General features: G+C 35.6%; 1 protein-coding gene across 2 annotated transcripts in view; it reads right to left on the bottom strand.

Moving 5' to 3' along the window:
- Positions 1 to 14,995, bottom strand: part of SOS1 (SOS Ras/Rac guanine nucleotide exchange factor 1) — a gene marked incomplete at both ends in the record, with an annotated part of 138,560 nt that overhangs the window by 2,301 nt on the left and 121,264 nt on the right. The window contains 4 exons of one of the 2 annotated variants that reach the window (XM_079720849.1): positions 951 to 991; positions 6,352 to 6,620; positions 7,882 to 7,998; positions 8,199 to 8,371. In XM_079720849.1, coding sequence (XP_079576975.1) covers positions 951 to 991; positions 6,352 to 6,620; positions 7,882 to 7,998; positions 8,199 to 8,371 — 600 coding nt within the window. The remainder of the gene's footprint in view (positions 1 to 950; positions 992 to 6,351; positions 6,621 to 7,881; positions 7,999 to 8,198; positions 8,372 to 14,995) is intronic. The other variant, XM_079720850.1, reaches the window with a different exon arrangement.

The following is a 14,995-nucleotide window of genomic DNA, read 5'->3' as shown; positions in this document are numbered from 1 at the left end:
AATGACAAGGACTTAATATAGGCATATAAATAATTACACTTTGAAAAACATTTATGTAAGTTGTTAACTAGTTTATCAGCACAATGAAAAAGATATGAAAAAACACTTAAATGGTCGTTCAAAATTATATTTGGCAGATTCTTCTTCTCCTTTAAACATTGACAGTTTTTATTTTGCCAATTAAATGTTATAACAATATAGAACTTAAAAAGAGTACTTTGTGTATTGATATTATTTAAATGAACAACATTTTGATCACCTACCTTTTTTCTTAAGAGATTATGTAAGTTAATTTAGCTTATAAGAATATTTTCCATTGTACACATTCTGAAATCATTTGTATGAAGAATAACAAAAAATAATCTATTAGCTTAAAATTTATGGAATAGTTTGGTGAATTGTTAGTTTACTTTAAAATTAAAAGCAAATACCTACATTGGAACTTTATTTTGCTTATAAGTGATGAATATTTAGATTATATAATACAGATAGGTACAATGATAAGATAGCTGTTCTAAAGTCAAATAATAGTCATTTACCTACAATCTGTGCTGTTCCCAGGCTAAGTGACTTAGACACTGCACGTAGCTGCCAACATTCTCATATGCGCATGCATGCTCTTGCTTTTTTTTTTTTTAAAAGTTGAGCATTAAAATATGTTTAGAACTCCAGAGTTGGAAATGAGAAATGGTTAAATGTGGAAGCCACCCATATAATAATGTTCTTTCAAAAGAGAAAAAAGATTTTACAAAAAGCATGAAAAATATGTAAGTTTAAGCAAATCATTTATGATCAAAAGATAGCACAAGTGAAGGCCTCACTTCTAAGATGCTGCAAAGCAAGGTACCAATACTGCCAGACCCAAGAAGAGTTTTAGCAGGAAAGGTTACATTTGGTTTAATCTTTAAAGCCAAAGCGAAAATTACGAGTCTTAAACCAAATATACTAACTTGGGCCATGGGGCAGTGTAACTTGGATAAAGACGGTATCGCTGCCTGTGAAAGGAAACAAGAAAAAGTATATATTTTTTCTTTCACTGATATATTCAAACTCATCTGTAAAAATTTATTTATGATAGAAATGTTATTTTTGTCATTCTAGTTTTAAAGAATGGTAGAACAGTTTAGCAAAAGCTCATTACTACTTACTTTTGAGAAAGATAAAGAATTAAATTGCATTAATATCATTGGGAATTTTCAAGATTCCTTTTAGATTCACTACTTGATGCCATAATAATTAAATGAAAAGCATTCATGAGAAAACTATATACAATATCCTGTATATTAGAGGAAGACTTTCAAAAAATGTATAAACCTAATGTGAGCAAAGAATTCAGCTGGACCTATAGAAATATGTCATTTACTAAGGATTATTTTGAAAAACCAAACTTGTGAAAATAAGTAGTAAATAATAAATTTATGTTATAAAAAGTGAACATAAAAGGAAATTTCTTACTACTATAATTATTATAAAGTTTTGGAAATGTTCTTGGGGCGTATGTTCATCACAAAATAACTACAGCTTTGGATATTACAAACAAGCTTGAAAGTGATATAGCTTTTTTCCTTCTATATTTTTAAACACTTAAAAAAATCATTAAGCAGTTTTGGTGCTTAGACACATTTTATATAGGAAACTCTGATAATTTTTTAATGTCTAATTTCAGCAACACTAGCCCCAAGAGCATTAAAGTAGAAAAACTGAGACAAAGGCTAGAAGATCTATACTGCTTCTAAATCAATATAGGTGTTTAGGTTACACTGCCTCATATTACCAACATACTGAACAGATAATATCCAAGAGACTAAAGCAATACCTATAGCACTAGACTGAGCTGATTTTTAAAAATTCAGGTTTCTCTCATTTTTGCACAATAGGCAATCACTCAAATAATTAGGGCTGTTGTTTTTCTAGCTTCTTTGCTCAGAATGAGGATAATTTTATGTCCCAGGTTCAGTGGGCGGAATTATTAATTTGATTGCTTATACAGAGAGATACAGTGTTCTTATTTCCCAGACAGCTCCAATTTCAAATAACTATCCTATTACCTCCTTTCCATATGTACTGATATTCATTTGGAGGCTCTGGTTACCAATGGTAGCAATCCAGCTAATTCTAATAAGTTAGCTCTCAAAAGATTAAAATTCATTTTTATACTTTGATATTAAATAATGCTGCTGCTGTGTCAAAGATTCTGTTTACTAAAAATTAGATTCTCTTCACTAACATAATAGGGGTTAAAGGGAGTTATCTGCTCTAGTGTTTACTACTTATGTATTTTCCAGTTTTCTTGGAAAGGAAATAAATATGCCTTCTGGAGATAGGCCTCAAGAACATGGTCGTATACTTAGTACAATACAGGAATAAAATCAAAAGACAAAGCTCATGACAGTTACCAACTGCAGGCTTTTAGAAAGAATGATTACACCTATGCATACACACTTGTGCACGCAGATGTAGACTTGGCTTTGATCATATTTATATATAGCACAGGCTTAGATTCATGTGTAAACTTGGGGCACTTTTCTGATTTGTCACTTCAAACTAATTGCTTGGTCTTATTGCCTGGAAAATGCTATTTAAAAACTCTCAGAATTAAACATTATATATATCAAGAAATATATACTAGGAATTGTCAGCTAGGTACTGAACAAATTTATTGATAATGACTTAGGAGTGAAAACCAATTAATCAAAAAGTAGTATCAATTTGTTAAATACAAATCCCAGACAGATCAGTGTTCTCCATCATGGCTGCACATTAGACCCTGCTAGGGAGCTTTTAAAAAAATACTGATGCCCACGTGCCAATGCCAGTCTTAACTCAAGCGTGGGCTGGACATATAGGTATTTTTTAAAGCTCCCCAGGGGATTGTAATGTCCAACCAGGGTTGAAGCCACTATTGAAGATAATCTCCAATTTATAATTGAGTCTTTCTTGGAATAGGAATAAGCATTTTCCTATAGAAAAAAATTATATAAATCATGAATAACTTCTTAAACTCACAATAGCCTGTTAAATGCAAGTGTATGAAATCAGAAACTAATCACTTATAATAATCTTCTATGAGGAAAAGCCTTGCATTCCAGCTTCAAATGCTTGGAATACATTTTTTCTTGTTAAAGCTTTCCCTACTAAGGGATGGGGCTAAAGCTCATCTGCAGCACACAGACCAGCCAGACCTACGGCTTCCTTTTATGACCAGGCAACCTTCAAACAGGAAGGTACCAAGAGCACTTCATCCTCCTCCCTCCATGCTATAGCCACAGATGCAAAGCTGGGTGGTCTCTCCCCTTCTCCCGGCCACTGTCATCATCACCTCAGAGGTGGACCTGGTCAGGGTAAGGTGTGGAGCAGGGTTCTGAATGTGAGGATGTATGTAGCAGCAGTAGGTAGGTGGCCAGTTTCCCTCCCTCTCTGTCTTCACCACAAAGCTTTCCGTGACCATTCTTGCCCACTCTGTGGTCATCTTTGTGTAAACTTCTACAGCATTAATGTCTTTGCCACTCATTTACCATTTTGCTAATAAATTAGCACTTATACATCTTCTCTGGTTAAGCCTGCAATCTTACTGAGAGATGAAAAAAATCATAGTACAAACAGAATCAAGCACTTAACAATGGTTAAGCATTTAACTATGATTTTCTTTGTACTATGATTATTTTTTTAACATCTCAGTAAGATTGCAAGCCCTTACAGAGAAGGTGTGTCACTGCTTAGCAAGAAATGAGATATGCAACAGATACTGGCTGAAAAAATTAATCTTTGTTTTTAAAGTAAGTTATTTTTGGGAAAAAAACTGTAAGAAGCAAAAAAAGAACTATTATAACTGATCAAAAATTCTAGTCAAACTCTGCCTTTTGAAAAACGTAAGCAATGGAACTTTTTGCCTCATTGTATGGAGTGGAATATGTTCAGATGACTTAAGAATGTAAGTATAGCAGCTCTTTCCTGCCAGGCCCTGAGGGAAGCAAGGAAGTAGGTATTCACTCTAGTGGCAACACAGTGAGTACCAGGTTGGACGTGCTGGTGATCCACCGCCCCCCACCCCCCGCAATAACACTAGCAGATCTGTCAAGCAGAGTGGGGTCAAAAGCAGATGAGGACCTTTAATATATACAGGCCACTAATGAACTTTAAGTAAGGGACTAACTGAGCATACAGATGGTTTTATATTATACTGGCTTACTTAATTTCAAAATCAGTTATTTTCAATTTTTACTAAGAACAAAGGGAGTAGTAATAGGGGTTTTCTTTTTCACAAAGGAAGAGAAATTGAAAAAATCTTCAGGGCTAAGATTACAAAGCCTAAGGTTTCTCCACTTGTCTAGCTATTTTTAGTTAATATTCTTCCACTGTCACATATGACAAAGCACTGATCCAGAGCACTGCATTCCAAAATGATTCCCTTTTCCCTGTTTGACTAATAATTTAAAGATTTAGCACTAGTAGGGAATGTAGTAGGCTTATCTCCTGTTTTTCTACATCTTCCATTTTTAGCTACTTAAACTAAGAGAAATAGAATTTGCAATTAATGGCCTTCATGTGATTTCAATAATTCACTCATGGGAATCTTTATAATATAGATCACAGCCAACTGCTCTTGGAAAAACACCCTTCAAACCGTTAAATGGGTCACAATAAACAAGGATTTTAAGTCAGGTATACTGTGAAAAGTGCTGCTTTTATTTTATTACTTAATTTAGGAGGTTGGCAAATTGGGGAAAATAAATGGGAATTTTTTTAACCTGGTGTTTATTTGAACTTATAAAAAATATCTGATAGCCTACTATGTGCATAACATGACTTCATAATCCTCAGTAGCCAAACAAGGCCAAGGTGTGGTAATTCTTAAAACAAATACACTTTAGGTGGTAAAAAGATAAGACAAACTGCTGGGTAACTACAAATATATATACAACACGGGAATAAATAAACAGGATTGTGGACCAAATCTCAAAATAATATACATCCAAAGAATAATTTTTTTTAAGTTAGATTCTCTGAGTTGGAAGAAATCTTAAAAATCTAGTTTAATCCCCAGAAGGCACAGAAAAAGTATTTTATTGAAAATCAGAAAGCTCACTAGCAGACTGGGATGACAAACCAGGACTCCTAAGTCCTACGTCAGTGCTCCTCAACCTCCTACCGAATAATAACGTCATGCTGCCTCTCACTATTAGATTCTATAACATCAACTATTAGGGCAGAACTTGAACTGTACACTGAGCTAGGACAGCCAATGGGAAGAGCATGTGGAAATGGTTGTGAGAGGGTGAAAGCCGACTGAATTCAAACTCTGATTTGATAATGAGCAGATGAAAAAAGGTTGTGGGTTCTTAGTAGAGATTTAAAGCTCCACATGAAATTGATTAAAAAATTAATGGAAGCATGGTGCTCTAGATATAAAAGGTAGCCTCTTCAAAGGGCTAGGGCTGGGCTGTACAGTTTGGCACCCATTAGCCACATGTGGTTATTAAGCATTTGAATGTGGCTAGTCCAAATTGAGATGTGCTATAAGTGTAAGACGCATACTGCATTTTGAAGATTTAGAACCAAAAAAGAGATTGTAAAATGTCTCGGTAAATTTTTACACTGATTTCATATTGAAATGACAACATTCTGCATATGCTGGGTTAAATAAAATATATTACTAAAATTAATTTCACCTAATTCTTTTTGCTTTTTTTAAAATGTGGCTAAAGATCATTTAAAGTTACACATGTGGCTCACATTATATTTCTGTTGGACAGCACTGATTTAGAACTAGGAAAGGGATGAGCAATAGTATGCAGTCTGTGAGATTTGTATGGCTGGGCTTGAAAGCATAGGAAGGAGTGTATTAGCCGGCACTATACACCACCTGCTGGGTGGTGTAGACTGAAAAAGTGTTAAGTAGGAGTTTGAATTCGATACATTGCAAAATTAGAAACTACAGAGTTTGGTTGGAAAGGAACCAGCTACTGAGCAGTATTCAAATATAATTTTGGAGGCAGCATTTAAAGTATCAGATTGACATTCCATGCAGATTTTAGGAGTTATCTTTGTTTCCTCCGGAAGTTAGAGATGCATTTTAAATTCACCAATTGAAAACAAATGCTCAAATGAGATTTCAATTACCAATTTCATCACCAGGCCTATCTGTAAAGTATAATACATTTAAAGAGGGTTGTTCTAACAGATAAACTGCTGGAGTTTAGAATTTATTTTATATTTCTATAATAACAGCTTTTGAAATGGTATTTGATTTACCTACAAATTTACAAAATATATATATATATATACAGATTCCTTTTTACCTCTAGCACATATAATACTAACAATTACTTAAAGCACTTAAAACTTGAGCACCTACTTGAGTGAAAAGGGCTTGAATGATCAGAATCAAATACGCTGCAAACATCTGTGGTACTAGAAGCACCAGAAGCAGGAGGAGGTGTTAACGGTGTTCTTGGAGAATTTGGTGCAGATGCTGTACTTTCTGTTTCACTTTCAGGGATCCTACTATAACTAATTTTCCTTGGCTCTTGCTGCAGAGGTGTGGGATGTCTCATAGTACCTGGTCTTGGGTTTGATGGACGAACACCAGGAGATTTTAGGGGATAGCTATATTTTTTTGGCTGTAGACATATCAAAAGAAACACAACACTTACAACACCATAATGGAAAAGAAGGTTCTTCTATAAATGCTTGGTAAAATTCGATTAGTATCTAGGAAAACCACAAAGCACTAATAAAGAAGTTACATAATGATTCAAATCAAAGTGTCCAAGTTGAAGAGTTAACACCCCATTTCCATAAAGCCTTGGCTATCTAAATTATTAGGGAATTAATTTCTTTAAATAACTGAGCCTTAGTCCTATAAATACCAGAGTATTTGTTATTTTAATATTTTTGATGGAAATCTTTCTAAGATATGGTGTATATTTCTCTGGCTTTTTAGACTATGCTGAACTAATTTAACCTTGGTAGAAAAGCCAGGATCATTGTTATGAACTATGATAGCCTACTATGCTGTAATACAGTGATGCCATCAGGATCATTTGAGCTATTTACAAATGCATTAAACTGCTTGAGTTTTCATCAGTTTATGTTAGTTTTATGGCGTTTTTTATCTTACAGAGTGATCATTTCTCAATGATATCAGTGTGTCTCATTGGAGCAGACTATATAGCTATTTCCAATTTGCTGTTTTTAATTCATCTTTTAAAAAACTGTTTTAGGCCTTGAGAAATTTTCTTGTGATGTAATTTCATAAGCTTTGGTTCACAGACATTATGAGATTTATCTTGGTTACTTAGAAGCCATTTATGTTTACTTCTTGATTCTTGACTTTCTTATGAATAAGAGGGATTATATTCAGAACAGTGAGATGATGATACTGTACATAAACTTGGCCAGGCAGTTACTAGTAATAAGAAAGAATGGCAACTTTATTTCACCCCCAGAAAAGTATCTTTAGCCAAGCCTGTTATTTTTATGGCTAATGATTCATGGTTAAAAGTTCTCATAAGTCATTATTTTTTTAAAAAAGTACTTATATAAGTACATATATTTATTATAAGTGAATTAGTATAAATTATCAAATTTCCTGCCCTTAACATAAATACTGAATAACATTTTTTGTTAAGTTGGCCATATTTGCTCAACTTCTTCATCTATCATATTAGGATTTATTCACATTAATATTAGTGCCCATTTACCTGGAACTAAGTGGAATAATCCTGAGCATATTTATTAAGCATTTATTCACTATTTTTATCCATTACATGTGCACGTCATCTCTAAATGCCTTTATAGAAAACTATAAACCACCAGATATAGATGACAACTGTAAAAAATATATAAATGTAAAAGAAATATAAATGTATGAATGCTTACAAATCTTGGGAGAGGCTTAGGGTTTCGTGGTTCTATTTCTAGGGATTTGTTGAAAAGATAATCTGTAAATTCTTTTTCCATACTATTTCCCATTGGATTCAAGTTTTCAAAGAACCTCTAAAATAGATGCCAAGAAAAACAATTATTAATATTTAAATTCAGTTTAAAGTTCATGAAAATAATTTAAGAAAACATTTAACGTAAGAAAATTGGAATTATTTAAGTTTTATTTTCCTTTTTCTCCGAAATAAACCTGCCTCTTATCAGGTGGTTTTAAACTTAATCAGAAATATGTGTCCTCAAATAATTCAACTTACTTTGATATCTGATTCTACTCGTAAACAATAAGGCTGATTTTGGTACTGCTGGATCTCGCCTGTTATTTCTGCTACTTTCCTCCTTTTGCTAAAGTTTATAAGCTCTTTTCCATGCCTTTTTAGGACCTCAGGGTTGCCTTCTTCTGTTTTCAAGATATTAGTTAGATAAATTCCTAGAAGAGATAATAAATTATTTCAAGGATAAAAATGGAAAAGGCTAGTTTTTTTCTTTCTCAGTAATTATAGGCATATTACACTGTACCATCTCAACCATCATAACCAAAGAATTAAGGCACAAAGTTCCATTCTATGAAAAACAACAAGCTAAGTAAATATCAAGAGAAAGATTTTTATAAGTATCAAATTCTTCTGTGACTTAAGTTCTATAAATACCCAGGAAAAAGGGAGACCAAGTTTAACAAAATTAATAGATTTTCAGGAGCAATAACCAATTTTCCACCCCCACACCCATGTTATTTAACATAAGTCATGGTTTTGTTAAAGGAACTTTAAGAATAACCCATCACTATTAACACATATTTTTGGCAAAACAGGATAATGTCAAATTTAGAGGATCATATTTTCTGCTTACTCAGCTCTTGAGGCCCCCAAGAGGTTGTTAGGCTTTGTAATTCAGAGGTAGTACTGTTTGGGTAGGCTGACTCATGAAAATGTGGGCGGATGTGCAAGCCTATCAAACACAGGACTGCATATGATTTATGTATATTCTGGTCTTCAGTACTTTTAGAATTGTCAACCTGGTAAGGGAGCTCCTGTTTCCCCATCACTGCAGTTTGTGCACTGGATGAGGAGGAGAATGAACAAAATAGCAGGCATTTTAGTTCCTTTCTGTTCTAGCATAAAGGTTCTGGAGCCAGCTCTGCTGCTTTCTCCTCTTGTGATCTTGTGCACGTTGCTTAGCCTTGGTTTGCTCATCTCTAAAATGAGGACAGCAGGGTTGCTGTGAGAAATAAATGAGTAAATTTATGTACCGGCTTAGAATAGGGCCTGACAAAAGTAGATGCTTAATTAGCTGTGGTTGGGATTGTTGATACTGTTGTTGCTATTTTTGCCCTATCCTATTTCTGCCTTTTCCACTGAAGTACTGACTATGATGCTTTGGGAAAAAAAAAAGTGTGAATATCTGAGTTCATTCGCTCAGTACACATTTGCTGAGTCTCTGCTGTACGCCAAGCACTGCATTAGGGACCGCAGATACAAAGATGAACAAGACAAACAGTTCCTGACTTCAAGGAGTTCAGAGTGTTGAATGTGGGCTACTACAGTACCATTTGGTAAGTGCTATATTAATTAGTACTAATGCATAAGATGCTATGAGAGCACAAACAAGTTGTGCCTAACTCTGCCTTGAGCTGTTGGGAGTAGCAGAAGCATCACAGATTAAAATATGCTTAAAGTAAATCTCAAAAAATGAATAGAAGCTTAATAAGCAGAATAAGATAGAAGGGCATTCTAAGCAAAGCAGCCACGTGTTTAAAGGCACTGGTTTTTGTGAAGCTTGGAGGCATACTCAGAAATGGCTAGACTTTAGGGGTTTGATCTGTGGGGTGGAGGAAGAGTGGCAGGAAATGAGGATAGGCAGAGGCAAGGAATCAGTAGTTCTAATCCCTTCTCCATCACTGCAGGTTAGCCACTGGATGAGGAGAGGGATGAACAAAGCAACAGGCACTTTAGTTCTAATCATAGATTAGTGGTTCTAAATGGTTTTGTGGTAGAGGCAAACGTTTGGATTTTTTCTGGCTGCACTGCACTGCTTGTGGGATTTCAGTTCCCCGACCAGGGATCGAACCCAGGCCCTCGGCGGTGAGAGCGCCGAGTCCCAACCACTGGACCGCCAGGGAATTCCCGAGGCAAATTTTTAAATACAAGAATATCTGGCTACATTCTTGGCAAGATTAAATAACTCAAAATCAATAGTGAACAGTTAGCAATAATGAAACACGATAGACATCAAGGCCTGTTTGGTTCTAGAAAGCATCCAGTTATTCAGTGTATTAGTTACTTGGCTATTTCTCAGCACCTAGGCTACTCTTGATTATATATCCATAAGACAAATTGACCATGTGTTCTAGTAAGCACAGGCTCTTTTATTTTCCACATCTGCCTGTCACTGGCTTTTTTTACTTGCAGTCGGTTATATTCTCCTCTACACTAAGTTGCATGATCCACTTAGCTCAATGTTCAGTCTGACAAACGTCCGTGACAGTACACATATTTAATGGGAGCCAAAATTAACTTTCCATATTGGCCACAAATTGATGGCCCAACTATGAAGAGTCTGTGGGTAGTAGCACCCGTACAGGGTCACAAAGAGCCTTTTTAAAAGAGCTTAGCTTTTATCCAAGTAGGTAATTAGGAGACTATCAGCATCTTTACATTCTAGAATGATTATTCTGGTTGTACTGTGAGGCTAGATGGGTTAGAAGGAGTTAAGACTGGAAGCAGGAAGCTCAGATAAGAGTAAACGTCATCTTGGTGAGATGATGAGGGCTACCTTAGGGCCCACAGGGATAGAGTGGAGTGCATAAATATCTAAGAGGTGAATGCCACAAGAACTGATTAAGTGGTTTGGGCAGAGGGTAGGCACAGTGGGAAGGAAGACTCTCACCTTTGTGCTTGAGGGACTGACTGGGTGGTGGTGTAATGACTGACCTGGGGAACATGGGGATAATAAATTGTGGGATATTGTAGGTGTTAAAAGTATACTTGAAAGAAGTTGTGAAAATGCTTACAAGTAGCATTTTGGGAGAGTTCAGGATAAAATTTGTAATTATTTTATGACAAATTAAAGGCTAGTTGAAAGGAGAACAAGTAATTAAAGAGGTGGTGTTCAAACTTTGTTGATCATAAACTACATCAGTAAAAAAATGTTTAAGCATGCACTCTCTCTCTCTGTGTATATGTATAATAAAAAATGTAGTGCAAATATGTACATAGACGTGAATATTATAAACTGTTAAAGCTTAATTTTTTTAAAAAAGATCATTTTACATACCCTGCTCTAGGGACAGCTGTTCTAGGGAGAGGAAAAGCGGAGCATTATGACAAATGATGAAGAGGGGTGAGGTTTCACCTCTTTGCTGACACCCTTCCCAAGCTTTTCGGGAAAAAGTGGCTGCTCAGGGTTCACAGAGCACTCTGTTCATACTTTGATTTACACGTTTCTACAATACAGTGTTATATTTACTACACAGCACTATAATTTATTTTTCTGCTCTTTCAAGGGAGCTTACCGAGGATAAGACTATGTTTTACTTGTCTCTCTATTCTCAACACCTAGCCCTGGGCCTGGCACATACAGGCATTCAACAGGTATTTCTGAATGAATAAAAGCAGCACACTATTTCAGAATAGAAAAGAAAGCATTTGCAGACTAGACCAGGATACAAGAGACACACAGTCAATTCTAAAATGGCAGGAAAGCAAGAGTGGAGATGAAACAAACTGACAAGAAACAGAAGGAGGACACAAGATTAGAGCAGTGTGAAAGGAAAAGAGCAAAGCTGATGTTACAGGCTTGGAGTTTTGTGCAGAGAGGTGAGACTTGGTTGAGGTAGAAATCTACATCCTTTTACCTGAGAGGAAATGTTAGTTTGCCTATACATGTTAATTCTAGTAGTAGAATTGCAGTGTATGGAGAAAAATTGGGAAATAGACCAGTAGCCTGGCGAAGGCTTAGAAGGAGAAATTGCCTGACTTTTATTATTCTGTAAATAGTGCAGTGCCAGCAAAAAATCTGAGTAAGAATTCTGCTAAAATGATAGAGAAAGTAAGTGTCAGATACTACCCCTGAGCCTCCTATAGAGGGGAAAAAAAATTCAGTATCCAGACTTAAGGATAAGAATCTAGAAGAAGTTTCTACAATTGACCATATAGATGAAATGGAACTAAGCAGCAGCAATAATATCTACCTATTGGGTCAGAACCATGAAAGGCTACCTGGCTAACCTTTAGCTTGGAAATAGCAAAAATCTCCTAGAGCAGCAGAACTGACCAGGGACTTAATAATCAGGAAGATAAGCAGAAATGGGTAGGAAGGCTGGCAGGCAGGCTGTCTGCACCTATCAAACCACCTACATGTTTGCAATCACTCACTAAATCATACGGCTCACTTTAAAACAATGGAATACTACTCTAAATACAGGTCTGAAATTTCCTTTTTCACTTAACAACATGTTAACGAAAATCAATTACATTAGTTCATAAAGATCTGAAAGAGAATACAGTTCGTTTGTATGAATAAATGCCCACCAATCAGGTGATATAATGGAGTAGCAGGGGCCAAACATGAGTACAGTGAACAGGCCCTGTGGTTTCATTTCACCTCTGTGTAACAGGGGCCATAGGATATCATGAGTAGCATGACTATAAGTTCAGTGACTGTATTGAGTGACTATGATATTTCACTTTTCTCTAAGCACCTGACATAGCCCCTGATACTCAGTGGTACTTAAGAAATATTTGTTGACAGGTTGAATGAAATGAACATCAGACTGAGGTCCTTCCCAGGCTCCCTTGTATCAACTGGCACCATAGTTACCACACTTAAAAGTAAATGCATAGACTTCAGTGTTTTATCAGAAAGAGAAAATAAATGAACTCAACAGTTTTATCAAGAATTTAGGGGGAAAAATCCTCAGAAAACGGAATAAATTAACAATGATAAAAAGTAATACATGACATAAAAACTATAAAATCAGAGAGAATAACTGTTTCAACTTTTATTGTTTGGAAGAAAAACACAGTAAAACAAACAAGTAAAAATAGAAACAGAAAAACATATTGCAAATAAGAGCAATTTTAAAAGTAGCATATTTATAGACTGAATGCTAGTACTTTTAAAATACTGAAACGAGACAAATGTGTAGCAAACAAAACTGAAATAGAAAAAAAATTAAGGAAGAAATGAAAATGTTATTATAGAATTACGTACTACAAAAGATTCTAGGCCCAGATGGTTTTTCTGTTGGAATATTTCAAAGTTTAAAGGCTAGATCATTTCATGATATTCTGGAATAGAATAAGATGGAAAGCTCTTAACTCATGTTACAAAGCAAATATAACCATAATAACAAAAGCTGATAAATATAGGACAAGAAGAAAAACCACAAACCAATCTCATTTATAAAGATGGATGCAAAAATCCTGAATAAAATGATAATGAATAGAATTCATTTATATATTTAAAAGATTAATCAACCATGAATATAAAAGGCTTAATGTTGGTTAACAGAAAGGTCCAGTATTAGCAAACCTATAATTTTAATTTGCTAAATAAGAAAAATCATTTTGCTTTCACTAAGACAGCAAACTATAAAGGTGAATGTATACTGCCAACAAAAACACAGAAGATAACTATGAAAAGAAATTGTCTTAACATAATAAATAGCATCGAATCAAGCAAATAGCAAAATTATACCTATCCCTGCTGAAACAGAGATGAAAACAGAACTTCTTTTTATTACTGTTTAACCTTTGTTTGGGAAGTTGTGACTAATGCTGTAAGGCCTAACACAGAAATAAAATCAAAAGATTTTGATCTTATAAAATCAAAAAACACTATTGTTATTGGTAGACATGATTAAATATCTAGAAAATCCCAGGAAATTAATAATTATTGGAATTAAGGGAAATTGACTATTAAAAAATGAATACCATTCATGATCAAAAATACCTAGGGGGCTTCCCTGGTGGCGCAGTGGCTGAGAGTCTGCCTGCCGATGCAGGAGACACGGGTTCGTGCCCCGGTCCGGGAAGATCCCACATGCCGCGGAGCGGCTGGGCCCGTGAGCCATGGCCGCTGAGCCTGCGCGTCCAGAGCCTGTGCTCCGCAACGGGAGAGGCCACAGCAGTGAGAGGCCCGCGTACCGCAAAAAAAAAAAAAAAACCTAGGAAAAAGCTAATTATCATAAATGTTCTTTCCAAATTAATTGATAGATCATTCCAACTGTATTTTGGGGAATCACTCCCCCCCCCAGTTCATTTGGAAAAATAAAGAGACAAAATTGGCAAAGAAAATACTGAAGAAACGTTGACAAACCAATCTTATTATATATGAAAATATTATAAATATAAAGCAGGATTTCTTTCTTTCTTTCTTTTTTTTGTGGCCGAGCTATGTGGCTTGTGAGATCTTAGCTCCCCGACCAGGGATCGAACCCTGGCCCACGGCAGTGAGAGTGGCGAGTCCTAACCACTAGACCGCCAGGGAAGTCCCTAAAGCAGGACGTCTTACCCTTGGGACTACTGACCTCTTAAACTGGATATTTCTTTGTTGTGCGGGCTGTCCTGTGCACTGCAGGCTGTTAGCAATATTCCTGTCCCCTACTGACTAGAGGCCTCTAGCACCCCCCAACTCGAACAACAAAAAAATGCCTCTAGACATTGCTGAATGTTCCTTGGGGGACAAAAATCGCCCTGGTTGAGAATCACTGATTATAAAGTGCCAATCATTAAGACTGGGGCACTAGCATAAGAAGTTAATGGAATGAACCTAGAGATTATCATACTAAGTGAAGTTAGACAGAGAAAGACAAATATATGATATCACTCACATGTGGAATCTAATTTAAAAAAAGATACAAATGAACTTATTTACAAAACAGAAACAGACTTACAGAAATCGCAAACAAACTTATGGTTACCAAAGGGGAAATGTTGGGGGGAGGGATAAATCAGGAGCTTGAGATGAACACACACACACTACTATATATGACAGATAACCAAAAAGGACCTACTGTATAGCACAGGGAACTCTACTCAATATTCTGTGATAA

Source organism: Hyperoodon ampullatus (assembly GCF_949752795.1).
Source record: "Hyperoodon ampullatus genome assembly, chromosome: 15".
NCBI classification, from domain to species: Eukaryota; Metazoa; Chordata; class Mammalia; order Artiodactyla; family Ziphiidae; genus Hyperoodon; species Hyperoodon ampullatus.
This window is presented reverse-complemented; position numbering and strand designations above follow the sequence as displayed.